The sequence below is a fragment of the Mycteria americana genome, chromosome 3, assembly GCF_035582795.1.
Source record: "Mycteria americana isolate JAX WOST 10 ecotype Jacksonville Zoo and Gardens chromosome 3, USCA_MyAme_1.0, whole genome shotgun sequence".
Lineage (NCBI taxonomy): Eukaryota > Metazoa > Chordata > Aves > Ciconiiformes > Ciconiidae > Mycteria > Mycteria americana.
The window spans coordinates 17,440,696-17,468,616 of NC_134367.1; the positions used below are offsets into that span (position 1 = coordinate 17,440,696).

The 27,921-nt window shown below is 46.6% G+C and overlaps 1 protein-coding gene across 3 annotated transcripts in view; it reads right to left on the reverse strand.

The window, feature by feature from the left end:
• GRHL1 (grainyhead like transcription factor 1) overlaps nucleotides 1–27,855 on the reverse strand; it is a 47,679-nt gene extending 19,824 nt beyond the window's left edge. Inside the window, exons 1-9 of one of the 3 annotated variants that reach the window (XM_075497965.1) lie at nucleotides 27,817–27,855; nucleotides 23,924–24,110; nucleotides 20,782–20,852; nucleotides 18,874–19,264; nucleotides 17,998–18,074; nucleotides 17,027–17,183; nucleotides 16,419–16,530; nucleotides 15,351–15,445; nucleotides 1,582–1,740 (exon numbers count right to left, since the gene is read on the reverse strand). In XM_075497965.1, the coding sequence (XP_075354080.1) occupies nucleotides 1,582–1,740; nucleotides 15,351–15,445; nucleotides 16,419–16,530; nucleotides 17,027–17,183; nucleotides 17,998–18,074; nucleotides 18,874–19,264; nucleotides 20,782–20,852; nucleotides 23,924–24,110; nucleotides 27,817–27,836 (1,269 nt within the window). In that variant the 5' untranslated portion in view covers nucleotides 27,837–27,855. Of the gene's footprint in view, nucleotides 1–1,581; nucleotides 1,741–15,350; nucleotides 15,446–16,418; nucleotides 16,531–17,026; nucleotides 17,184–17,997; nucleotides 18,075–18,873; nucleotides 19,265–20,781; nucleotides 20,853–23,923; nucleotides 24,111–26,578; nucleotides 26,630–27,209; nucleotides 27,383–27,816 lie in introns of those variants that run through there. The other 2 variants (XM_075497964.1, XM_075497966.1) reach the window with 2 other exon arrangements.
• Nucleotides 27,856–27,921: the final 66 nt, after the last annotated feature.

Below are 27,921 nucleotides of genomic sequence, written 5' to 3' on the forward strand. Positions count from 1 at the left end.
ACTGGTATTGTAGAGAATACAGGTTGGTAACACACAAGAATCCCAGATAATGAAAGAGCTTTAGATAACACACTTGCCTCAGTCTAATTTTAGAGGAAGAAAAAGAAAAGAAAAAAAAAAGGGGGGGGGGGGGGGGGGGGAGGGAAAGCCCATGAGACCCAAGCTTCTTAGGCTTACTGGCAAGTCTTTAAGATAGCTCTGGAGAGCATTCATTAACTCCCTGGTAAATTCTTCACAGAAATCATCACAACAGGAGCCATCTCAGGAGGCACTTGAAAGAAGATGACTAAGTAGCTTTACACTGGCAGGTAGCTACAGGCAGCTTCTCCCAGCCATGCAAGAAAGCAAAGGGGCCTATTTAAAAGCATACAGATGGACAATAAAACGTGGCGGGATGAGTCAATGGGATGCTACAGCAGAGGCAGACTCTAGAGGGCTCCAAATATTTTGGGAGGTAAGTGAAAGCAGAGCAATGGTTTGTGAGATAAATCTTTGCAGCAGTCCCCTGAGGGATGACAAGGCAAGACTGCACAGTATGCAACCAGTGCAAAGCTGGCACAGGACTCAAGAGTGGGTGTCACGAGCCCGTCTCAGACCTGCAACTGCACAGAGAGGTATTTGAGATCTTGCTCACAAGGAGTCCATGCGATGAAGACGCAGTCCGGATGCAAAGAATGAGAGGCCCTATCAAGTAGGATGCCAGCAAAACAGGACATCAGAGCAGTTCAGTGATCAAAAGAGGGACTGGGGAAGTCTGGGCAGCACTCATCCCAGCCTAGAAAGACTTTGGTCACTCTGGGAATAGTAATATCGCACATTGCTTGCTCTGGTCTTTCAGAAGACTGTTCTGACAGGAACAGGTTACAAAGATTGCAAAGAAAGGACATTTCCCCAAACTCAGTTAAGCTTTTACAACTGCTTTCAGCTCAGCTCTTGCTGTGTTTCTTTCACAGCTTCAGGTGAACAGTGGCTTTGGGAAAAGGTGTTAATTCTCTGTGTCCTAATGCATTAGGCAGAGCAGCCAACTTACAGCACCCATCCAGCTTGTAAACGGGCTTTCTTATGCTGCTGTATCTCGCAGGGGCACAATGAGAACAGGAACATTTTCTGTTCACAAGATGTGCAAGTTGTTGTTTTTTTTTTTTTTTAAATAACAAATGCAGTAAGAACACACAAAGAAATTTAAAAGGACCAACAAGACATAGCTTGGGCAAAAAGACAAGCCTCCACTTGCTCCAATCAATTACAATGATTTCTCCTACTGAAGGCACTCTGCAGGACTTTCCAGTGCCTGGAGTACTGACAGCCAGTCTTCTTCCACTGACTGACCTTTCTCCAAAGTCAATGCTCAGGAACACTTCTCAGCGCTACAGCATTTTGAGAGCAGCAAATTTATCTGAGGTCATCATAACATCTATGAGCCAAGTAGAAGGGGCTGAAATTTTTTCCTTGCAGAGGCTAAACACAGATGGGAGTTTTCAGTGAGCCAAAATAGCAAGTGGCAGAATTGGAGGGGGAGAGGCCGCTAAGCTGTGGAACAGCCTTTCCCAAAGCGTCACCGGCACATTGATTCAACCATACCTTGTCACAGAAGACTTTAATCTGGCAGTAGGCTCTGTGGACAGGTTTGTTACTCCTGTTATTGTAGCTGTAGGTGTCAATCTGAAGATTCAGGGGCAGGCCTTTAACTCCCTTCTGCGAGGAGAAATCTGTGCTGAGGCAGTTCACAGAAATGAAAACCTGCAGAAGAGGAAAGCAGCACCCATTAGTAGTGACACACAGACTCCTGACTGGCCACTGAGCAAGGGACTACTCAGTGAGCGCTAAGATCTAAATGCTGGTCCTTGCCACTACAAACAGGACCTTCTATCTTCTGCGAGATCAGGTAAAACCCCCAAGAAGCGGTATGACATTCTTAATTCTATATATAAACCATTACAGGGGACAAAGCCACTTCGTCCAGAATGAATTTCAACAAACTCTCCAAACTTTATGAAGACTCCACCCATCTTCCCCAGGTATTTCCATCCAAGGGATCTCATATGTCATCATCAAACATTTAGCAACAGGAATCCTCCTACACCCAACCTTCACTGGCCAAAGTTTTACCATCTTGGTAAGAACACAACCATGCTTCGAAAAATTTACGTTACTTTGGGCAAGTTGAAACAAAGCTTTCCATGAGTTTTCTGTAAGCTGCTGTTAGCACAGCTTATCCTTGAAACTACTTGGGGGTTTTTGTTGTTATTTTTTTGTGAATGATATTAAAAGCTTTTAAAAAAATATTAGGCAACAGGTTATCTTTAAACACAGGAATAATGCCATTATTTCAGTGAAAGAGTTTCTCGGATTTACACTTAAAGATGAACACCATTTTGAATATTCCCCAGTAAGACCTACAATACCCTGCTAATAATCAGATCAAAATGGAAAGAGTAATATTTTCATTATTCTAACAAAAAAAATTGAATTATGGGAAAAATGAATTAAGAGTGATTTTCAACATATCTAATTTCATTTTCATAATTGCCTAAAAAAACCCAAACACAAACCCACAACCAGAAAACAAGTCCAATGCTGCTTAACAGAAGGAAGAAATATCCTTGTGCAGCTATGAACAGATAGACCAGAGTACTTTGTATCCAGAACATGGGCTTGTGGTGTGCTAGGCTTTTCTCCAGACACAATGCTTATTATTGGCATGTCTCAGAAGAAGCTGCAATGATTAATTACCAGGAATTTATGAGCTACCAGGACCTGCAGTGGCTACTCTCCTCTCTGCCTCCAGAACAAAGCTGGAACCCACTGCTTTTTAAAAAAATTTTTTTTTAAAAAATCAAAGCCTCAGGAGTCAGAAACACCTTGCCAGAGATTTGCAGGAATACTGTCCCACCACCCAATCACTCACTTCTTGTGCTACTACTACAAAGCACCCGTTAGACAGTCTCTGCAGTGAGTTAGTGCCACCTCCCGGAGCCGTCCCAGTGGTGCAAAGTCTCAAGGCAGGTTTTGAAAAGCTTAGGGGTTTGGGTTGGATTTGTGGTTTTGCAGAGTGCTTATCTAGGGTTTCTTCACACAGGTTCTGCAACTTCCAACCAGTTTTAACAAAAACAGGGGAAATAGAAATGTAATAACTATCACCAGATTCGGGATACAAGCTCTCTTTTTTTATTCTCCATATATACCACAGTAGTATAAAAAGCAGGGGGCCCCATCCCTTCCCTTGTGCACACATCCCGTCTCACAGAGCTGGCAATGCACCCGCTGAGGCCCCCTTGTGCAAAGGGAAATTGAAAAGTGTAAAACAACATCTAACTCACACCAGCATGGCATGCTGGCAGAGCCCCATCCCCAGCCACCCCAGCCTGCACTGCTTGTTCTGTGGTGGCACAAGCCAGGACAACATGCAGGGACAGCAGCACTGAAGGTGAGTCAGTGCTCAATGCCTGCTCACCTTCCAGCCTGCGTCACAGAATCACAGAATCGTATAGGTTGGAAAAAACCTTTAAGATCATCAAGTCCAACCATTAACCTAACAGTACCAAGACCACCGCTACACCATGTCCATAAGCACCTCATCCAAACGTCTTTTAAATACCTCCAGGGATGGCGACTCAACCACTTCCCTGGGCAGCCTGTTCCAATGCTTGAACAACCCTCTCAGTGAAGTAAAATTTCCTAATATCCAGTCTAAACCTCCCCAGCACAACTTGAGGCCATTTCCTCTTGTCCTATCACTTGTTACCTGGGAGAAGAGACCGACCCCCACCTCTCTGCAACCTCCTTTCAGGCAGTTGTAGAGAGCGATAAGGTCTCCCATCAGCCTCCTTTTCTCCAGACTAAACAGTCCCAGCTCCCTCAGCCGCTCCTCAGAAGACTTCTGCTCCGGACCCTTCACCAGCTTCGTTGCCCTTCTCTGGACTCGCTCCAGCACCTCAATGTCCCTCTTGTAGCGGGGGGGCCAAAACTGAACACAGTATTCGAGGTGCGGCCTCACCAGTGCCGAGTACAGGGGCACAATCACTCCCCTAGTCCTGCCGGCCACACTATTTTTGATACAAGCCAGGATGCCATTGGCTTTCTTGGCCACCTGGGCACACTGCTGGCTCATATTCAGCCGGCTGTCAACCAACACTCCCAGGTTCTTCTCTGCCAGGCAGCTTTCCAGCCACTCTTCCCCAAGCCTGTAGCGTTGCATGGGGTTGTTGTGAGCCAAGTGCAGGACCTGGCACTTGGCCTTGTTAAACCTCATACAATTGGCCTTGGCCCATCGATCCAGCCTGTCCAGGTCCCTCTGCAGAGCCTTCCCACCCTCAAGCAGATCAACACTCCCACCCAACTTCGTGTCATCTGCAAACTTCCTGAGGGTGTCTCAGCATCCCAAATCCGTGTTGTTCCAAGACAACTTTTTTTGAAAGCATTAAATACATCCCAAATTGCAGCCAGGAAAGTTATTTTAAAATAAGCTCTTCTCAGTCTTCCCCAGACTAACCCCAATGATGACTTTGCCAGCTTTTATACACCTCCTTTCCCTTTTTGCTACCTTCAGCTTTACAAGGGCATTTTGCTTGCAGCACTGGCACACCCCGGGGCAAAGCTTCAAGGAGTCTGAAGAGCTGCTTTCACCTACTCCGGAGCTAGGTAATCAGATATATGAACAGCCTGAATAATTGTGTTCCCTGAGCAGGGGCTTTGTTTTTTAAAAAAGAGCCTCAGCTCTGGTGTTTGCATATTTTTACATTTTAAATTTTAATTTTATTTACCCATACCGAATATTCACACACAACTCTCACATCTGTATGAAGAAATGACTGTGTTCTTCAAGAAAACATGCCCAAGCAGCCATGCCAGCAGGTCCACCACAGCCTCAAAATTTCTGTGAAATCCCTCATTAGAGTTTCACACCACTGGACACTAGCGGACTCGATGTACAGCATTAGTCACCAGTTCCCTAGCAAGCGGTGTCACTTCTTTATGGGATAATTCAGGTCTATGTTTTCAGTTTTCATGGCTTACCAGCCACACAAAGCCCATGCAGCATGCTGGGCTCAAGGTCAAAACGTTGGTCTTGGCACAACAGATGCGTGCTACAGTAGCAGAGCTGCATGGGTATCCCATGGGAATTTGGGATTGCCTGTCAGATGACAGAGATTATCCTCCTACTTTAGAGTCTCCTCATTTGATTACTTTTGGCTTTAAGCAGCTGACTTCATTTTCATGTCATTTAAGTCTTCAGGACTCTGGGCAGGAGATGACAACTAAAACCTAATCATCTCTCTGAAGCAACAGAGAGCCAGCCTGTCTTTTCCTGTTCATACAAAGCCATTTCAGTTCAAAAGGACCATCTACTTCTCCCTACCCATCCTGTAACTCCTATTTTTGAGCAACTTTGGGTTGCCTCAAGTTCCACAAAAACAGAGTTTTAGCGAACAGCTTTTCTAGTTTGGGCTAAAACAGTTTCAAGCCAGGTGCTTTTTCTTCAGGAAGATTTGACTTGCATTTGAAAAGAAACATAAGGCCAAGTGACTGCGCCAGCTACATCCCCACCCCAAAATTGCCAGAAGAAAGAAAAACGTAACCGCAGAAGTTGCTCTGCGTCTTCAGCCTGCTGAGCAAGATTCCTTTTCATGTGTCCAACCTATTTTTCTAAGGGCAGTTCCGCATTCTCAGCTATATTAAGATTTGTTGTTACTTTTAAAAAAAACATTTTCATCTCACCTCCCAAGATTCAACATAAAGACAGCACTTAAAAATAGAGCATTGTCAAGCCCAAGCACTTACAAACATGAGTCAAGCCCTCAAAAGTTACGCAGATATTCTTTAAAACTGAGATTTCTAAAAGGATTAGAAACCTGTTCTCAAGTCATTTAGCTTGCTTGGCAGTTAAGCCTTTAGTCTATATTTGAATCATATTTCCAGGCTTTTCTCTCCAGTCAAACCCAGGCTTTATTTTCCTTTTCTTTCTTGTTGATTTTTTCATGTTTTTTTTACTATTAATGAAAGCTGAGATTCTCATCAAGACAATGGCTCCACAACAGCAAGGTTTAAAGATAAAACACCAAACAGCATGAAACCTGTGAGCTGGTATGAGCTGTTAAGCCCCCCACATCTGGTGACGTTCACCCCAACACGCTACAGACAGTCCTCCACCCAACACCAGGTTGGATTTCCTGCAGCCTTTGTGGCAGAGGAGCAGCAGCCCAGCTGCACACAACGAAAGACTGAAGGCAGAAGGATTAAAGCACCTCCTCTGGGATCACACTGGAAGTCAGCGTGGGAAGAAGCCAGACCTCATGACTTCCAGGTCTGCTTTAACCACCCGGCCACTCACACCCCTCCTCACCTAACTTGGGAGAAACACACCATACCTACATTCAAATCGACGAGAAACAATCTTCCATTTTAATAACGCAGGAAAAAAAAATTAATCCGGCAGCTCTGCTGTGTGCCCTCAAGGAAGGGCAGCAGAGACAGCCAAGTTCTTTCCACACAGCACCTTTTTCTAACAAGATCTGCCTTTCAAACAAACCAGGAAAAACAGACATAATTAAAGGGCAATCAAAGCGCTGCAGGAACCTCACTGTCAGCGAGATGAAAGATGCCTTTTTTAAATGAAGGCTTGCATACCCAGATCTCTTCTCCTCAGTTTATCTTGGACGCCATGCTCTTTTGTCACACAAAAAGCACCAGCAATTTTGATTAGTCCAAAGGCTACATATGCAGCAGCTTTAGATGAAACGTCACCTTGTACATCCTCTTCTGACTCACCGCAAAGCCAAGTTGAAAAGGAACAATATGTAGGTACACATCAACAATGTCTGGGGTTGCCATAGGTAATGGCAAGCAACTCGGATGGGTATCCAGCAAACACAGGCATGGGTAAGACTAATAGCCACATAACAGATCTCCCCGAGGTGCAAAGTCTTGTATGTCCTCCTGGATAAGACCCTACATGACAGACTTGGGACTATTCCAGTCTGATCACCTTGCTCCACATGGCTTTCATTTCAATAGAAGACAGGTAAACTGAATTCACCTCCTCCTATTTACACTCCATTATATTTTTGTACCCAGAGGATGAAGACATCACTCAATAATCCAAGTCCATTGGGTATTTCTTTCTCTATTGAGAATTCAGATAAAACTTTAGCTCTTTTCTAGCACTAGTAGGCAAAAGCCTCTCATTTTAATGTTATAGTCAACATAAAATTGTCAGGATCCTTTTGATTTTGGATTACTGTGTTTGGACAGAATACAGAATTTGGAGCCTACAACATAACCACCAGGGACAGGTTAAACTACGATGAGCTTCTTTCCAGGGAATGCAGTTGGATACTGCTTTTCTTGACCTTGGCTAATTTCAATGTTCTGCCCAAGACACAGTAGGCAAAGGGATTCCAGTGTGTCCTGGGACCACTTCCCCAACACAAAGGCAGTGTCTCGCCTGTGGACCGATCACCATGCATCCTACTCGCAGACCAGCCTGAGGCCGCATGCAGCCCTCACGCAACGGGACCCACAGGACCTACACTGCATCTCACTTTGCTCTTCCTCGGAGCAGCAAGGCCACTCCTGTGGTCTCTGGCTGGGGAGGGCAGCAGTCACTGCACAGATGACTTGATCTACCTGTTATTTTCACTGTTTGCAGGACAAAGGGTCATAGAAACCCTCAACCAAACTGACATGAAGAGGAGCCTTTGAGGCTACAACAGCAGATTAAAAACCTAGAGGAACAAATAAGGTAAAGGATCCATCAGACCTAAATAACAGGACTTGGGTATGGACCAGAGGACACAAACAACTCCCTCCTCCTCCTCCTCCTCCTCCTCCACCTCAGAGACTCCCTCTGAGAACCAAGACACACACCATCCAACACTAGGGAGCGGGAAGCTACACAGCTATCGCCAATGCCTGGACGCAGCCGCTCCCCACCCCAGCTGCCAGCAGGAATTCTGGGAATGTCAGTGCAAAGCCCAGCAGCCGCCAGGTTGCTTGGTCTCCCACAGATGCGTGTGCAATTCAGGGGTATGCAGCCATTTGGTCACAGCACTCCTTGCTGGCTAGCTGAAGAAGCAGCCCTAGGCCCAAATTCCACAAACAACTCATTTATCAGCCCTCCACTAAAGAAAAATTACCCGGAAGCTCAAAGGTTGTTATTTAAGTGCTGATGGCTGAAAGCATGTGGTTTCTCTAAAGACTTGGACAAATATAAACATAAAAGGGAAAAATAAAGGGTCTTTTCCCAAAGATTTGTCCACATGGGTGTATACAAGATAGGCCTTAACGTGCTTCATCTATGCTGTGAGCTGGCTGGATGCAAATCACCTCCAGCCCAATTACACCAGCGCAGCTCCAAGCCCTTCGAGAGGCAGAGCTGTCAGCCTGGGCACTGCGTTGTGCTAACATAGCTACGTGGCTTCCAGGACTGGCGCTGGGTCATGGCCAGGCAGCTTGGAGTGCAGGCAGGGCAAGCACAGGTCTGCCTGCACACATCCGCAAAGGCATGTCCTAAGAAAGCAGCACTGGGAAGACTGTTCTGTCTTTAAAAGAAGAAGAAAAAAAAAAAAAAAAGCTTGGTACAGATCACCTGAGAGGTGGCTAATCTTACTGCTCTCACATTCATTTCTTCACCTCCCACATGCACCACAGGTTTTGCATCAGCAGGAGGCAAGCCAGGAATAAGAGATAAAAAAATTGGGCAACTCATGCACCTGTGAGCTCCCCAGCCACCTCCTGCCTTTGGGATCGGACGCTCCAAATAAGGCTTGTCTGGCAGATGTGTGATAGGGCCGCATCCGTTCCAGCTCTGCTCAGCCAGACCGAGTACCGTCCTGCTCACAGCCTGGGGAAGTTAGTTTGCAGTCAAACCTACCAAGCCCAATTTGGGTGACTGACACAAAACACATCACGGGTACCACACCACGCCAAGGAATGCTGAGTGGGAAATATAGCCAAGCCCCGGATAAGAGAACATCCTCCTAGAAAGTTCACTCCATCAACAAAATGAAAATGAATGGTAATGAAAGGAAAATACATATTCCTGCTCACAAAGAGCAATGCTGATTGTTATTCCAACCTGTTCTGAGGCAAGGAAATACAGGAATGGCTCCGCTCACAACACGTGGGAAACCTGGGGATAGAGGTTCCCAGTTCTACTGATGCTTCCTCCCACTCCATGCTCTGATAAGATAAAGGTGCGGGGCCAGGTGTCAGCATTTGTTAGGTTGGTTGGAAAGTAAAAACAGCAGTTTGGCAGAAAAGTGGCAATATGAAAAAAAGCAAACAAAAAACCCACCCACCCCCCCCCAAACCCACAAAACAAACAATGACAACAACAACAAAAAGAGAAACAAAACCAACACAAAACTGAAAGAATTAAGTCTACAAAGGCACAAAAATGGTTGAAAAGGAAGTGTTGCCATCAGGTATAAAAGGAATGGAGAAAAGGGGGGGTGGGGGGGAATCACCTCCCAGTTTTCTCTATTGTAAAGCTAATGTCAGGAAGATTTTTCTTTCAGCTTTAGAAAATACACTGTGAGCTCCATAGTTGGTTGGAAGACCAGATGGATAGTGGAGTTTGGGACACCAAGTTCTGAAGAAAAACTGTGAGTTGAAAACCTGCTTCTAATTTGCAGCGCTTAAAATAAAGGGCAACGCATGCTTGTTTTTAAGAAAACCCAGGACAGAGTAGGGAGAGGTTTGCATTAAGAGGCAGGTAAGCAATACTTGCTATGACTTTCCTATGTCACTGCTCCAAAGGCTGTGTGTACTTGTGCCTCAAAGTACTTGTGGTCTGCAGCCTTGGCTTCAAACCAATCTCTTTCCTTTAAGTATGTTTGACTCATCACATTTCATAGTTTCATTTCCAACTAGCCAAACCTGTACCTCCTCAATGCTGCTGAAGGTGGCAACACCTTCTTTAATGAGGCATATGACTGCTGTTTCATTACAATGGAATCCATATAAATGCATGCAATATTCATCAATCAAAAAAGTTGAAATTCTTCCTACAGTGAACAGCAAGTGAGGATTATGCTAGAATAAACTCTTAAAATAAATCAGTGGTGTACACCCCAGCCTTACTTCAAGTTGTAGCAAGAGATCCACCCTCTCCAAAAATTGAGCTCATCTGAACAAAAAATCCTGCCCAAGAACTTCAGTCAACATGCATCAGGATCTGCCAGAGACCACCCTCGTTGCCCAATCTGCTATTTCAAAAGGCCAACCCAAATTAGCCACAAATTACCTTAATACAGGACCATTCCACCTTTCTTGGACAAAAAAAAAAAGGCATTGTTTAATTGCTCTGTCATTCAGGGCATCACTTAAGAGATACCACAGCACCTTCCCTTTGGTGGAAAGACAGCAAAAAGCTCTGCCATGGTATTCTCCAGCTTGAAATGCCTGTTACACCCTCACCATGTATCCCTTTTTAGTAGAAAGGGTCTTTTCACACAGAGCATCTGGCTTACAATGCCCTTTTTTTTTTTTTTGAGGGAAGGAGTGGGAGGACAATAGAGCCCTTAATGTGCAGTGACATCATTTTTGGCTACAGTCCCACCATCCAGCCTAAAGCAAGCCAGACAGAAGACCTCCACGGGGGCCCTTCTCTGGGAGCTGCTGGAAGCAAGGCTACATTTCAGAAGTGACCCATTGGCAAGCATGGAAAGGGTGCCCCAGCACAACAGCAGGGTCCTTGCACTGTTAGGACTACAAAAACAGGGCAAGGAGGCTCTTGCGATCACCATGCACACAACAACTCATCCTGTTCAGACAGGAGGCCCCAACCCTCCTGTTCCATGGGGCAGGAGCTCAGATGGGATTTGAGCAAAGCATGATCCAGCAAAGCCAGTTAACCCTGGGGAAACCAATCTGTCCAGATTGTTCAACTGCCGCTGACCTGAGAGCAGACCATGTCCCCAGGCCAGAGTTAAGGGATAGAGAATTTGCTTCACAGCCTAATGGGTAACACAACAGATGTAACAGGACAATGGCCAACATCATGAAGAGTAGCAGGAAACACTCCAAAGAAATGTGCATTTAACCATGCACATAATGGCAATTTTCATTAAAAGACCTCTAATGGGTACCAATCAAGAGAAGGAGAACTGGGCACGCTGTACAGACCTGGGAAGAGATGGTTCCCAGTCTCAGAAAACTCATAACCTGAGCCTACAAACACTTCTCCTGATTGACACACAGAGGTCAAAGACATAAAAAGGGCTGCAAGAACAGGATCCTCTTCCCTACCTTTAAAATCCCCTGATTTTAAAGATGGCCAAGCCTGCTCAGTCAATAAGGAAGGGCAGGCATCTCCAGAGAAAGCTCCATCCCAGCTTTAGACACCCCATCCCTAATGAAGTCATACAAGCAAAAGATGATGAGCTTGTGTTCAGACATCTAAAAGCTTCTTTGCAGGAGAAGAACCCCACCTCGACTGTCTGCTCAACACAGCAGACGTCCGGGACAGGGTGGGAAACTGTTTGAAGTCTCCACAAGCCTCAGGGTAACTCCGGCATTACCTGTTGCGTGCAAGTGATTATCACATCTTTGTCAGATTCATCGGACCACGCTTCTACCCAACCAGGATGGCTCCTGACTGAGTAGCTGCACTGGCTTTCCTAAATATCCCACTCAACAACTCACCAGTTCATCAACTGATTTCCCAGTTCACCATCTCCCCCTTTCTTCTCACAAAGCATGATTGTCTCCTCATCCAATTCTTCCCCTCCCCTGGTCTGTCAGGTGGTGGGGTCAGACCTCACCTCTCACATGGACACCTGGAAGTTCCACTCCACAGTGTCTCCTGTCAATCTTTCTAACCCTGACCTCACTCTCCTTCCAATCTCAGGACCACCACTTCAGGGAAGACTATCTTTCTGTCTCGAAGCCTGGCCTTCCTCCCCACTCTCGGCTCCCTTCACTGTCTCAGAGCAAGGACGCTTTGGATTCTGGGCCCTTTTCCAGCTTGAACACACTCTTGCAAAGGTCAGAGGATACTTAACCCATCACTCTTCTATAAAGTGGCCACTTCTAGCAGCTCCTGTGATGTCCCAAAGCAACAGAAGAGGGCAGAGAGGAGCTGCCAGAAAGGAGCACACCGCATTTGCTCCGAAACCTGTGGACACTATCTGGTCCCAGAGTGGGAAGTCTCTGTCATGCATGAAATATTCCTGGTTTCTACACACATGGGCTCACGAACAGCACACCAACACAGTCAGCTGTGTGACAACTCCATCGGTGCAGAGCCAGACCTGCCTGCTGCATCCAGCATCCAAAGCCCTGGGGTTGCCCTGAGCTCTCCCAGCACAATGCAACTGGGAAATTACTGGTTGCTGAGGGCATCTCAAACATCCTTTCCATTCCCCAACTCCGCAGCTGCAAAATCCGCACATCTTCCTTGCTACAGAGTGAGCACATGACTTATCACCCACAAACAGTGTTTCTTCACCAGAAAACTGTATTTTACAAAATCCCTGAAGTGCCCCAAGGGGACTGGCAGGTCCCCTCTCAAGCAGGTGACACCCTCCTGCATGGACAAAGCGGCAGAGGTCCGATATTCCTGTACATCCCCACAACAAGGGCTAGCACGAGAAGGGCAAGTACCTGGTCCCACAGCTGCTAGGGGTAACTTCTCATGATAATATACTATTTCTCCCTTAAATCTGACACACACACAGAGCCCTGGGTGCCTAAATGAGTAATTAAATCAGAAACCCCAGATGCAGAGTCTCATCACCTCCTGTTTGACACTGCTGCACAGGACCAAATCATTCCCACAGCAAACTGGGAGCAAGAGGGAAATGGGAGAAGCAGCAACCCCAGAAGAATCATTTGGCTCTGGTCCAGGCAACTCCAGGGCTCAGGAAGCAAGTTTCTAATAATCAAGGCTTGCTAGCTGGTTAAACATATCATCCATGCAACACTGCTGCTGTTATTAAACGTAAGACACTATTTATTACTGTGGAGGACTTTCTGTAGCATCAGAAACTCAGCTGTCTATTGCCTGCTCTCTTCATATACTTCAAGACTGGGGGGGGGGGGGGGAGAGAGAGAGAGAGAGAGAGCATGCAAGGTAAATGAACCATGCAATAAAAATTGTTGAAATTGGCTCAGGCATGTCCTGGTAAGATCACAGGAGTTGAGAAAGAACTGCAGCTCTACTGGTGACAAATCCAACCATTGACAAAATGCATCCACTTGGGGGGGGTGGGGGAGGTGGGGTGGAGTTTTAGACTAAAGTTTAGTTTTAAACAGATGCTTAAACACACAGAGCACTTGCTAAAAATGCTGATTCTTTGAACACTGAAGTCCAGAGTATTTTTGTCTTAACATGATTCTGATCCCAGGAATCAAGGCTGTTGATACTCTTGATATCAACAGTCCTCTCTGGAGGTTCATACAAAACAATACTCAAAGCATATGAATCTTACACACTAAGACTGTGAATCTGGAGGTAAATTTGCCTATGTAGCTGCAAAACCAGTCTGGGTCACACCTCTGCACACCACCTCATCCCATGAAGTTCAGCCCTGAGCTGAAGTATCACCTTGAGGGTCCTTAGACCTTTTCAAGCTGCTATTGGCAATTTCACTATGGACTGAAACTACTCATTCAGGGGTCTGTAGAGCACCTGGGCAATAACCACCTGCTTCACAGGGATGGGCTCTGTCACCTGGTAGGAAGGGATGGCTTTCCTTGGGGCAGCCACTGGGTTCTCAGTACCAGCTCTAAGCCCTGTTCCTGAGTTAACGGCCCGTCCCTACTGCTGTAGGATGGTTCAGCCAGCAGAGAGGCAGCTGCAGAACTTCTAAGTGCTTCAGACTCCTTGGGGACCTGAAATCATAGCTCTGTCTGCATGATCCATCCCTGAGTGCAAATCCTACGCCCTCAAGTACCTCACAGACACAGATTACCAGAGTTCCTTGAACGGGACAATATTAGACTGGCTATGGCAGCAGGATACCATTTTGGGAATACTTACTGCCTCCTTTTGATAGCTCTTATGAAGCTTCATCTGATTGTTCACATAGCAAAGTGCTTCATGCTTCAAAAATCACACCAGCCTTTTAGCATCCTCCAGCAGGTAAGGCCCTCCCTGCCATCCCTCTCAACCCGACTAAAGCCAAATCTGGTAAACAGTGAAACCTGGCACCCAACACCAGCCTCAAAAATAATGTCACATGTGCTGCAAGGCAGAACTTTCAGCAGCAGCACACACAGCTCCTTTGCTGCTGCCTGCCAAGCATCCCAAACTTCTCCCACAAAGCTGAAACCCAACAGCAGCCCCCACACAACCCCTCCCTCTCTCTTTTCTCCAAAGCTTTTGTGCTGCACAGAGCAAAGCTCATGCTGACAGTGAGCTCTGTGCAGCAACACCATCCCTTGTGCCTCCTGCAGAGCATAGCGGTGCACACAGCTCCAGAGGACCTTTGCATTCTCTGCCGAGAGCTCCTATGTCCCCCAGGCTAGGGCTCTCCCTAGACATGGCACTCTGCAGCCACCGGTAGTCTTCCCCATGATGCTGGTGACTAGCACATGACATACTAGCAAGGGACAGCCAGCCTCCAAAAACTGAAGGAAACCGTTCCCAATTTTTAACGAAAACCCAGAAAGTAATGAAACCCTACAAAGAAAACTCCTACACTTTGACTCCAGCAACAAACCGGTGGGAAACGCCTTTGGAACGGAAGTGACTCCGCTCTCTGACCTGCTGTCCTGGCACCCAGAAGATGCACAGGCCTTTTTCAAAAGCTGGAGTGGTTTCAAACAGCTGCAGTTAGCTACAAGCTAGGGAACTTGCCCGTGCTTACACTACCATAGTGCCCACAGTTCTGAAAAAAGATCAAATCAGAGTTCACCAGGAGGCTGCTCTAACTTGAAATAGGTCACTGGGTGCTAGGATCCACGGTTTCAGCAACGTATGCTTTGGCAGCTCAATGGCAGCAGCTACTCTCTCTTCTGCAAAAGGCAAGCCCATTGCCACAGCCTTAACTCCCTCAGAAGCTGTCCCCCACAGGGATCCTCCAAGAGACTGTGCTCCCTGCCAAGCCCAGCTACGCTCCATCACACCTCCCGCACCACTTCATTTGCTCTGGAAACGCTTGGCGCTTCCTTTTGTCAGTACTTGTCTGTCAGGTAGGCAGTTCTGCCAAGAACCTTAAAGCAGTTGCAAAGCTCTCTGCAGTTGCACATGCAAACCCTCTTAAGAAATAGCCAGAAGGTTTTGCCTAATGTAAGAGCGTAAACAAACTTGTTACATGCTAATCACCAGGTAGGCCACACACCCTTCCCCTCCCCCAGCTCCCGAATCTGCTAAAAGGACAGGAAATATAATCGTGGTCACACACCTTTGCTTCCTCGTTGATGTCCCAAGTGAAGGATATGGCGTTGTACGCGATCTCCTCAATGTTACTGATGGTGTTGAAGCTCTCCTTGTAGTCAGCTGTTAGAAAGAAGGATGCATGAGGGAGAGGAAGAGGCCACACCATCTGGAGTCCTTAATCACACAAAGCAGCCAGAAAATGCAACTCCTCAGCAACCCCTTGGGGGCAAAAGAAGCTGAACTGTACTTAAAAATGGATCATTAAAAAGGCTAGAAATGGTTCTCATGCAAAAACAAAATACAACAAAACAGGAGGAAGGAGGAAAATGGGACTCAGCAGAAATTCCAAACAAGAAACTCCAGTGAGAAAGGCAGACATCCCAAACATCCCACGTCCTGCACCATAGCCTGCTATGTGCAGGAAACTCTACCCTGTATGGCAAGGGCATAAGCTCTCAATAAAACTCCTTCAATAACAAAGATTTGCATGCGCGTCTGCTTTAAGTGCCAAGTGATTAATCCTTGCTTTTATTCACAGAAGGAAGGGACTAGGAGTACAACCCAGTCTTCAGCCAGAGAAGGCTGGAAGCCAGCCAGCCCCAGCCTTGTCTGGAGGCAAGTGGAAATTTGCAGTGTTTTCTTTTTTTTATGTGTACCAAAGACCAGTTGTGAGTGAAGCTGTGGGAAGGAGGATCATTAGTGTCGAGGTATTTCTGCGAGGATCTTGTCCTTTGAAGGAACACAATATTTAGGACAGCCACAGAGTCTATAAGCTGCAATTTAGCTACAAGCACCAGGATATGCCAAAGCAACTGTAGTTTGGAGGGGGGTGTTAGATCTCCCAATGCAAAACCCTAAACGCAGACTGCTCACCAACCAAAATCCTCCAAAAAATCAGCCTCTTTAAGGAGTCCTAAAAACTACAGCATTAGCTCCAAGCAATCAAAAGCGCTCTCTGGGCTTTCAGCAAAGCTATGGATAGCAGAGAGCATGAACCAAAGGTTCTTTAAAATAACAAAGCTTTAGCAGAAAACCAAACCGTGCCGAAGAATTAGTTTTGGAGTTTGACATCAGCAATGAGAATGTTCCTTACCTATGTCAATGCATCTTTGTTTGGCCGTGTGCTGTCTTGAGTGCCAGTATTTCCAGTGCCTGAGCTGATCTTCTCTAGTTTTGTCTTCAGCAAACACAACCATGATGACACTCTGAAGAGAGAGGGGGAGGGTGCAAGTTAAAAGAAAGAAACACTACAATAGAACACAAACACATGAAAGAGAAAAGGCCACAGAGTGCATTTGTTTTGGAAGTTCTCCTTTGTATCAGATTTTCTGCTTTAGGCTTTCCAACTTGACGCACTGCAGTATACCTGGCACACTGCTGCCAAACAGGAAGGCAGACAGCAGCGCTTTCTGGGTCATAAACAGAGATGAGCAGAACTGCTCTCCTAACTGGAGTTCAAGGATCTCATTCCAGGTGTTGCATCACCTTTACACAAGTGCTGACACCACTTCTTAACAGACTGAGCCAGGATGGGCTGGTCTGGAAGTAGGTGGACAGCAAAGGAACGAACATTGACGTAAGAGAGCAGGTAAGCTGGCCTTAGTGCTGATGCTCTGGTTTAGATTACTGCACTTTGGGAGAGTTTAAGGCTACCATTGTACACACCCTCTTTCCCAAGAAACCACAAGAGCTGCCACTCACTCGGACTTTACTGATGGGGTGATGGATTCCTTCACTGCTGCTGACTTCTTTCAGTGTGATCGGGTAGAATTGACCTTTATTCAGGTAAGTCATTGTGCTGTCCCCAGGCTTCTGTCGGAGGGACTTGGAGGCTTCCAGAGTGTATTCAAAGTTATTCCTATGGAGCGAAGAGGGCAGTGATTGCTAAGGCATTTTCCTGGAAAGCCGATTAAATGTTCCACATTTAATCTGGAGAAATTCCAAAGCTGTCAGTTGACTCACTAAGTCATCAACAGGCAAGGAAGTTGGAAAACAGGATGAGCCCCTTTTTCAACCATTTTCTTCATGAATGAACATTTAAGAGAAGTTCTTGGCAAGCTAAATCCCAAGACACATCAGCAGGCAAGACTGGAAGCTCCCTATTCAGGCTGAGAGCAGCAAGCTGCTCTCATGGAACGGAAAAGTATCTATTAGCAATTAAATTAAATTCACAAGCTAATAAGCCATTCAGTGGCCACAGTCTTCTCCTCTTCCCTCTTGGTCAACTGCAACTAAACAAACAACTAGTTTATTCCCCTCCCTTGGAGTTCAGATGAGTTTCATGCTTCCTATTTCTGCTGTAGATTTCCAACAGGGAGAGAGCAAGGAAGCAGGCCAGGGAGAGGTACACAGCTGGAAGCCAGCTACGAGACCACTGCAGAGCTGACACACAGCACTACATCTTCCCATGGGACAGGGAGTTGGTACAAGGACATCGACTGAAACAGGGTGGTATTTGCAACCCTGCATATAGTTTTCCTTAAAGACAGAGGTAGGATTTTCAACTGTGAAATTCAAATGAGCAGACACTGTTGTGGTTTTGAGACCCACAGCATCCCCAGTGCCTGATAGAGACTCAGCACAGAAGGGAGTGAGCTGTACTGCTTGCTCGTGGACAAGCCAACTGTAGGAGAAGAGGAGGATATAGGCAAGCAGGGGGCTTAAAGCATTACCCAGAAATGCTGTCAAACACATAATCTTCTGAATTCATGTTGGCCATCCGGAGATTCAGTTCAGTAGGAAAGAAAACCTGGGGTAGTAGACATAAAACAAAACAACACAACAATTAACACAGCAGCAACAAGAAAAGTCAAGATTAAACAGATACTCGTTACCACAGAACTTCTGGCAGGCAAACTGATCATCAGATAACAACTGATTTTTGGTCTGTACAAACAGGACACTTGAGCAGGGTTTTAATCCAAAACTTTTGGGTGTCAACTAAGTACAACATCTCACAAGCCTTCTGAGTCAGCTTAGGACAACATTTTAAAGCTTTCTCAAATCTCAAAGAAAGGGCATAGGTACACAGCTCCTTGAGATCTGGCTTAAAAATCAAAACACGTTTACACTGTTGTTTTCAGCTGGTACGATAAAACAAAAAACACAGATTTTCATCCAGGTTTAATTCTCACTCAAGGCCCCTAAATAAACCGACTGTTTTCCACTGACACACACCACGCCTAGAAACTGGCAGTAAGGAAGCTTACAGACATAGTCACTTCACTTTGGTACCTGCGAAGGCACTGCGGAGTCCTGAACTCTTGCAAAACCTGGCCCTGTGCTGTAGATCGAGATAACTATTTCCACACTCCACAAGCCAAAGGCTCTGTCACTAGTAAGATTAGTCACTTGCTTTTGATAATGATGTCATGTTGTGAAGGTTTTATTAAGTTATACTTATGCACCTTTCTGAAGAAGTTGTCTATTCCTAAATCACTGGACAGATTTCTGGCTCATATAACAACAATTAAAGATGGAACTGGATCTCTCCATCCAGATCAAGACACACACACACACACACACACAGCGACTGCCTCTCTTGGTACCTCTTGCACGCCCTCCTTGAAAGTCTCTGAGAAGGTGGAGTCTGGCGTTCGTCTCTGGGAGTTTTGAGGCTGGGTGTTGGAACTGAACTGGTCAGGATTGAGGTTCCTGTCAAAGACCACCACCCGCTCAGGGGGCTCGGGGTGGTAGACACTTGGTGGGATGCCCACTGCAAAGCCATGGGGCTGTGTCTCCGTTTTGATGGAATGGGTGGGCATTGTGGCAATTGAAACGGTGACCGTTGTATCAGGGGTTGTAAGGTGGCCTCTCTTGTCCATGCCCATCTGGGGCGTGTGTGGAAGGACAATATTGAAAGGCACATTTTTCAGAACCTGGACTCTGTTTTCTCCAGCAGAAATGAGCGACTGTTCTGTCACATTTGGGATGCTGTTCCTTTAAAGGACAAAGAAAAAAATCATGCATAAATTATACAGCTCATTTTCTCATTAAACAAGAGCTAGAAATACTTCTCAGTCTTTTGGACAAGGACAGCTGATACCTACTCTCCTACTTGTGCAGAACAGCTCAATTCTAACCTGAAAAACTGAGAAACTCATTCAAAAAAGAAACCTCACCCACTGCTAACAACCCCACCTTGTAGATTAATTACTCTGAAGCAAAGGATGAGGGTTCACAGCCCAGATCCTCACTGCTTGGAAAACACCGGTCCAAAACTAAGTGCTTCAAGGCCCTTCCCACCATGCATCAGCACATGCAGGCTCCATGAAACTGCTCTTTGGCAGATGGAGGAGGACTGAGAGCAAGGTTGCTGCTCCTGTGCCCTAGGACTGCACGCCACCCAGGAAGCACTAATAGGAAATTACACCCCTCTTTCACGCACAAACCCCTGAGAAAATCCACACCGAGACTCCTTGGAGTGGTTTGCATAACTTCACCCTCCTCACCCCACCACACTCATTTCTGCCAGGACAACATAGATCTGTGGCTGAGGTGACCTCATAGCTAGCAGCCACTAAGTCAGCCTGCCCTCCCTTTCTCCCTCCCCACAACGTGGTCCTGCCCTCTTCTTTGCACCAATTCTGGTGCTCCCCTGTCCCCTTGGTAAGCCAGTTTGGCTTGTTCCACTGGCAGAAAACTAGCCACTTCTTTTTTTCCTGCTAGGTTATGGGTCAGTGAAAGACCAGAGCTTGTATGAGGGGAGCAGTGGGAACACACGGCTGGGAAACAGACCGCTCTTCTCAATGAGTCGTTCAATTGGCTCAGCCAGACCACAAAACCTCACCTCAAGTCCTTAAAGCATTCTAGTCTGTCCAAAGGAAGAGGATGGTAGGAGTGGAGGCCTGGCTTGAATGAACCTCACATTTGTAATATTTACTTAATCAATATCTTCTTCACTTGGGAGGCACAAGAGAGGGAGGGCAGGAAGAGGAAGAAAAGAAAGGAGTTCCAGAGGATACAGAAGAAGTCTACAAACAATACAAAACCCAAACTAAATCACAAGCACTTTGAAGTCCTTCCCTATCAGCCCATGCACGAAGAAGCAATGCTGCTGGTAACCGAGAACAAAATCAGCAGTGAGCAACTGAGGCAACTGCATGCAAAAATAAAAGGGTCACCAGTCACCTCCGCAGCCTTGGGAAGGGGTGCCTGTGCTACCAGGCTGTGCCTAGTGTTAAAAAGAGCAGCTTTCGCTACACTGACTGTATGACACCAGTACACAGAAAGCAGAGGGATGGCAACAAGAAGCAGTTCAGGCCTCAGCTCTCCACATCATGGCCCAATCCCCATCCTGTTCCTGGGGCAGCACAGGATTTGGGGCACAGAGTAAAAGCAAACAATTTCGCTCTTCCAGCACGACACTGCAGTGCAGCAAGTTACTTTCCTTCAGCAGCTTTGGTGGTCTAGGAGGGCAGGGAGATAAGCAGCCACACCATAATAAAAACTAATACCTTTTACTATGGTCTTGGTCAGGATGTTCTACCTCTGGTTTAGCTGTTGAAGATCTTCTCTCCCTTGGAACCTAGGAAATACAAGACATACTATAATTGCATTCTTCCTCCCATACAAAAAAAAAAATTAGCTCCTCAAAACATAGCATTTGGTCAAATTAAGAAAGCATCACTGTCTGATACCAGTCATTATTAGTATTACAGCTTGACGGATGTTTGCACAGCTTTGGGATGCCAAGCCTGCCCCAGGTGATGCCCCACAGATCCCCATGTAGCCAACCTGGCCAGCTGTGCTAGCCCTGGGCTCCTGCCAGCGCCAGGCAGTGGGAAAACCGGTACAGAAAATCAGCCATCCCTGGCTGGAGCCCCAGCACCGGGGTGAACAGGACCAGAAGGAGAGCCCCCAAGGTTTGCACTGGCAGTGCAGGTTTTCTCCTCTGCAGGCTGGCAGGGTTCAGCTTGCTGGATGAGCTCAAGGCTTGTGAAAGGACACTGCTCCACAGCCCCTTCCCCATGAACACATGCTCTCTAGGCCATTTCCTCAAACACCACTCAAGGCTTTCCTTTCTCCTCAGAGACCAGGGGATTCGGGAGGACCAGGGTCAGTAAGCGTATTGGGATGCCACAGGTCATTCTTGTGCATGGGCATGTACAACACGCTGGCCCAAACTGTATTAAATCTTTTATAAAGGAAAGGTAACCACCAGTGCTCTGGATTTAAGACAGCTCAACACTGCTCCTTGTATTTTATGCCATGGACAGGATTTGCCCTGAAAACACAACACACTGCAACACCGATCACACAAGCCACCTCGTCCACACACAGATGCATGCCATTTTCCTGGCTGTGCTGCAAGGCCAAGGCATACAGAAGGTGAACTCTTCGACCCATGGTGCCTCAGTTCATCAGAGCACACAGCCAGCGCCCCAGCAACTCGAATGGCTCTTGCCACTACTGGCACAAGCCCATGGTGCTCAGGTCCCCTCAACAGCACAGCAAGTCCACACAAGCTCCTCTGTGAACACACACGTGGTGCCCAGGACTTTTGTCACCCTCAACACACCTCCTGAATAAGCAAAGCAAACACTCTGCGGTGTAAGGAGGAGTAAACTCCCACCGCTTTCCTTTGCTGAAGCCTGCTCAGATACTCCCTGCGTTTGCCAGCTTGGGTGCAACATAGGGAACCACCACTTTACTGCTAACTTGAAGACTGATGGCACACCCGTGCGAACAGCATACTTCTCTAAGCAGCCCCTGACTAAAACCTAAGTCCTGGCTCTTCCATATAAACCTAGAACCTCCAACAACACCAGAATTGTTGGATTTTCCATGGTAACCAGCAAAATTTCGAGAACCTCTAGCTGGAGACTGCTAAGAGGCTGACGCTAACTAGTCACTCAAAAACAAGGGTCTTCCAAGCTGAGTTTGGCCTCAAGTCCAACACTCCTAAACTCTAGATTTTGATCAAAAATTTGTTTCCCATAAGGCCTTATTAACCACAGTTGAGCTATCAGGGTAGCCCATTACTCAAACGGAAGAAAACTTGCTTTTTTTTTGGGGGGTGGGTGTTGTGTTTTTGGGGGTTTTTTTGTTTGTTTGTTTGTTTTTTTTAATAGGAAGGTGATCTCATCGGCTGCCTTTAGTATTGCAGCAGGGGCGTATTAGAAATGCCTAGACATTGTCCCTCTAGCATTACTTTGTAACAGCCCTCAACGAATCTTTCAACCTCTAACCATTTTGCTTCATGCAAGTGTGTGGCATACCTGTTCTTCCACTAATTTTTCTGTACACCCACTGATACCCATAAGAGGAAACCCCAAATTCGACATAAACATACAGCAAATCCCTTCTGCTTTGCCAAGCATGAAGGATCAACATCAACTTTCTCTTTGTAATCTACAGGTTTAGAAATAAAAATTGTTTTTGTGGTAAAAGTGTTGGGTTTTTTTTTCCAAGAGCATAGCAAGTGCAGGCACAAAGCAGAAAGCCAATTTTCTCACAAAACTAGCTGAATAACATCCACATCAGTGAGTATGTGGCATTTTGTCGTGTGTGTGTGTGTGTGTGGTGCTAATCTCCATATTAAGCATTACAAGAATATTTTGATATGTAAGACATGTTCAACTCTTAAAAGGACAGGCAAAGATTTTGTATGTACAAGGCAGCCTCTCCTCATGGTTGAGGAACATATCAAGGCTGGCAATTGCACTCACTACTGTTAAAAGACACTAGCCAAAGTGTCAGGCACGCAAGCCAAGTCAGCCCCCTGGCCTCCCTGCATGCTCAGCAAAGAAAAAAAGAGGCATCTCCACCCAGTGAGCCAGGCCACTGTAACGCAGGCATCTAACACGAGCAGGACGCCTCACTAGCTGGAAATGCCTGCTGGTCTCCATCGACTTGGACACGGGCTGGAGATAACTACCCTGGCTTACACTTCTGGTATTTAGGAAAGAAAGCTCAGCAAAATGTATCCCATGCAAACCAGAAGGTTATCTGTTTGACTGTGTTCAATTCACCTGTGAGCATCTAGGAAAGCACATGAATCTGAGAAGACCCCGAACGCTGGGGAAGACAACCACAGTTGCCAAAGGATTAACAGATTACGGCAGCTGAAGCTCATTGAAGGTCAGAGGGATGCAGACAGCAACTCCTTCAGGGGGACCACACACACCACCAAAAATCCGTAGTTATAGCTTAGTATCAGCTGAGACTAAGGTAGCACATCAAAGCCCCAGCAAAAGCCAAGGGTCCCACCACCATAGGGATCAGGTGAACAAAAGGAGAGAAGTTTCTTTCTCCATGTGTATTTACATTGAGACAGGGACATGCTCCCAAAGTCTCATTCTTCACAACTATTTCCATAATACATTGCCTCCTGCAGAACGTGGAGTTGACAGGCAAAGTGCAACTGCAGCTTTTTGACCCATTACATTAAGATCCAGGGGAATCCTATTTTACCGAGCTAAAAATAAACCAATTTTTAGAAAAAGGGACACAGATTTTTTTCCATTTAAAACCCACATAGTTTAAAGTCCTTGTGGTCTATTCATAGCTTCTGTAAAATCCTCTAGCAAATGACACCTTCTCCACAGGTGGAACAAGAGCGCCGCTGGCTGCCAGAGAGTACCCACACCAATCTACCTTGTAGTAATCATACAGCAGTCCAAGGGCAGCTGCACTGTCTTCATCACCATTGATGCTCATCATAGCTTTGGTAGCTGCTGTAAGGGGATTTTCAAGAAAGGTTTTCCACGCCTCATCTTCACTGGTGTAAGGACGTCTCTGAGAGTAGAGAGAGTCATTCTGAAGAACCAACACCGGTCTTTTACTTGAATCATAAAAAAAACAAGAAAGAGAAAGGCCACCTGTTAGAACACATGAAAAACATTCCTAAAGTTCTTCAAAATTAGCTGCCCCAGTTTCACAGGGTTCATATTCTGATTCAGTACACTGCAAGGATTAGTCAACACAAAAAGCCCAGAAACCTAATTCTGATCTCACTCATGCTCAATGTAAATCAGGATTAATTTGACCAAACTCAGCTGGATTACACCAGTGTATATAAAATCACAAAGCTGTTTAACAGCACCACTGACCTGCTCACGCTCTGAATCCAGCCCAGAAAAAGTTACATGCGCTTACTGGCCTACCACCTACAAAACCTCTAGCACACCCTACATATTACTACTGAGCCACAACCTGCTCCATGTGGGACTAGAAAATGTAAATTAATGAAACATCTCTTTCCCCCAGAGCTTTCAGAAGGTGTCTTCCCTCTCAGAGTATATCTGAAAACACCACCTAGAAGCTGCTGATTAGTTATAGACTACACAGGGAAATTGGTCAAAGAGACCTCAAATCAATTTGGCAGTGAATTTTTCTGACAAGGGAAGCTGAAAGACTTACTGCCTAGTTACTGTTGAAATAATCTGTGACACTAGTTTGAACCACCCTCAACAGGTGACTTGGAAAAAAAGAGGAAAACTGGAGTTTTTCCCTTTATGTTGTAGTATACAAAAAACCTATATTTACTCTGAACATTTTGAGATTGCTGGGAACAAGATGACTTGGACCTTCTGCCCACAGGTGAAAGTGGGACATCTGTAGAAAATGCTGTCCCACCAGCTTAGACAACTTAATATACTTTGGTTCTATTGGTAAAACATACATTTCATCTTTCAAGTTGGCTCAAGATAATGTTGTTTAAATCTGACTTTTAAACCAGTTCAGACAGTTTTCTTTCCAGCACAAGCATAACTTTAGTTTACTGCAGATTGGCAGAAAGAGGAGGGAGGCTTTTTTATTTTCTTAAATAATCCCAAACTCAGCATTTTTTAATGAACTGGTAATAGTTTAAAATAAATAATTATAACAAAAACCCCAAACCCCACAAAAACCAGTTCCCCACCACCATCACACCCCTTCCCCAGTAGATAAGCATTCTTTTAATCTATTTACCCAGACACATTCAGAGATTGAAATATACTACCAATACAAAAAGTTGTGAAATATAAAGTTGTGAAATACTCTAATCACTATAATCAGCTTAACAGTATCCTACATTTATCACCACCTTCTACCAAAAAGATTGCAAAGCACTTCGCAAATTATGCGTTCAATCCTTTATCAGTTACACAAGGACTCTCGCTGAGCTTTAGTGGGACAGCTTAGCTGAGCTGAAGACACTTAAAGCAAGTGGGAGTTTCCAGGACTTGTAAGGGCACTTTGCGGCTATAAATCAGTATTATATAGTTGGAAAAAAAGCAAACAACAACAAAAAAGACAAGCTCTTGCACCAAGCCCTTTTTTTAGGTCTCTGTACATATTTGTGTACGCACTGACGCAGATACCAAAATGCAGCGTACCAAAATGCAGACACCTCTGGTATCGAGGACATCCACTTTCTATCAAAGACTGCACAGCAGAAGATAAAGCAGAATTTTATTTAGGGACACGGTACAAGCTCCTATTCTTATACAATGTGATAAAAGAAACCTCGAATATCCATAGCAAATGGGTAAATCCTCCAGTTAAAGTCACTCGTAAAGAAAACGGCAACTGAAGTATCCTGGGTGCAGTTCACTTGATCCATGTCTGCCAAGCTGAAGGGGCTAAGTCAGCCTCGCTGGGACTCACAAGACCACTAAGCTGATTCCCTCCAGCAATGCAATGATCACATGGAAAGAGAGAACCAAAAATACTGGGAACTAAAGCAGCCACTAACCAGAAATGTAGCAAATGAAAAAACTACTTATTTTTGTGCGATTTCTTTGTCATTGCAACACCTAAATATAATGCACATTGCCCTACAGGCAACCTACCCCCCTAAAGGCAGCGTAGAAAAAATTATCTGCAGAATTATCAAGAGAAGCACAGGGTTTGGCAGTAACTCAATCCCTCAACAGAACCACAGCTTCTTTCAGGAAAATGAGAACATACTAATAAAAGAAGGCAAACATTTATTTTTCCTAAGTTTTAGGTTTCAAGATTACCGGCACATGGATCTGCTCACAAAGTCATAGACATGTCCAGCATAAGTTTCCTACTGCAGTTTTAATGATTTCTGAATTTTATTTTCTATGTGACTGAAGTGGAAGCAGAGGAATATTACAAAAAGCAGATACTCTCCCTCTGCCTGCGAGGATCCCACAGCCTGCAGTGTTCTGTGTTCAGATCACAGAAACTATTCTTACTTACTTCACCGACCCAAAAACCACCCTTTCTCTCCCTCACCGTGCAATTTAAGAGATCCTCAGCCGCACTGTGCTTCATACCTGGTCTTTGCACAGAACACACCTTTAATGCTGAGGCAGCAGAGAGGATTTCTTTTGCCGGCTTCTACGTGCCAGAAAAGCGAAGTGCATGTACCTAAATTACTATGGCCTCATCTATTAAGCGTCATTGGAGGTAAAAAAAAAAAAAAGTATGGAAAAATCTTAATCACAGGGTGAAGTAGTGAGCTGCAGCATGAGAGTCCTCTTTTTAGAAAGTAGTATATATAAAAAAACCCCACTTTGGTAAAAATCCCATGTTTTCCCTAAAAAAAATGAGTGCATTTGAGTCACCGATCATTCAAAATACAGTAATTTTATAATCGGCTCTTCAAATCACTTCAGAGTTATCCCGTTTCCTATTAACTTCGTGTCCATGGCCACCGTGTCCAGACGGACAGGGCGGCAAGCGTAGAAATAAACCCAAGCCATTAAACACAGCGAGGGATCCGTTTGAAGACGACGTCTCGGCATTCAACACCATGAAGTTACAGAAAACACACTTTAAGCTCAATTTCAGCTCTTTTAACACCCACTTTCGCGCAGTACGAGGTAGCTGCAGCCGAGCTCACCGAGAGCCCCACTCGGCCGCGGCTGGCTGCCGGCACGGGTGGGCCCGCCGGAGGGGCACGGCATATGCCCGCCGACCCCCTTACCTGCCGAAATCCACCTTGCCGGAGGGGTGCGCCTCGTAGAAGTCCATGGGGGCCGCTCCCGCCGCCGGGCAGCGGCGCGGGGCTCCGGCGGGGGAGGGGGGACAGCCCGCCGCTGCGGCTCCGCCCGCCTCCCTCAGCCCCCGGGAGAGGGGCAGCCCGGCGCTGCGGCGGCGCCCGCTCCTCCCGACGGCGCGGCCCGCTCGCCGCCGCCGCCCGCATTTAAGGCGCGGCGGGGCGGGGGGCGGACGGCGGCGGCGCTGACCCACGCCTCGCTGCGGGTGTCGGGTTTCAAAGCCGGCCCTGCCTCGCCGCTCGCCTCGCGGGGCGGGGTGGCCGCCGGGGTCGCCCCGCTGCGCCGCCGGGCCCCCCCCCCCGGGGCTCACACCCCCTCCCCGCCATTTCGCACCGCCCCGCCGCAGCCGCCCGTTAATCCTCCGCGAAGATGGAGGGGGGCGGGCCCCCGGGGAGAGCGGCTCCCCCCCCCCGGCCCAGCCTCGCAGGAGGGCGGGCGGCGGGCCCCTCTCGCCGCAGCCCCCCGGAGGGGCGGCAGCACCGGTCGGACCGGACCCGGTTCTCCCCCCCGCTCTTCCCCGCCCGCCTCACTCACTTGTCGTAGTCTTGTGTCATGTCTGGCGGAGGCAGCGGGCGGCAGAACTGGCCCGGCTGGTCGGGAGGGCGAGGCGGGGGCGAGCGGAGAAGCAGCGCGCAGCCC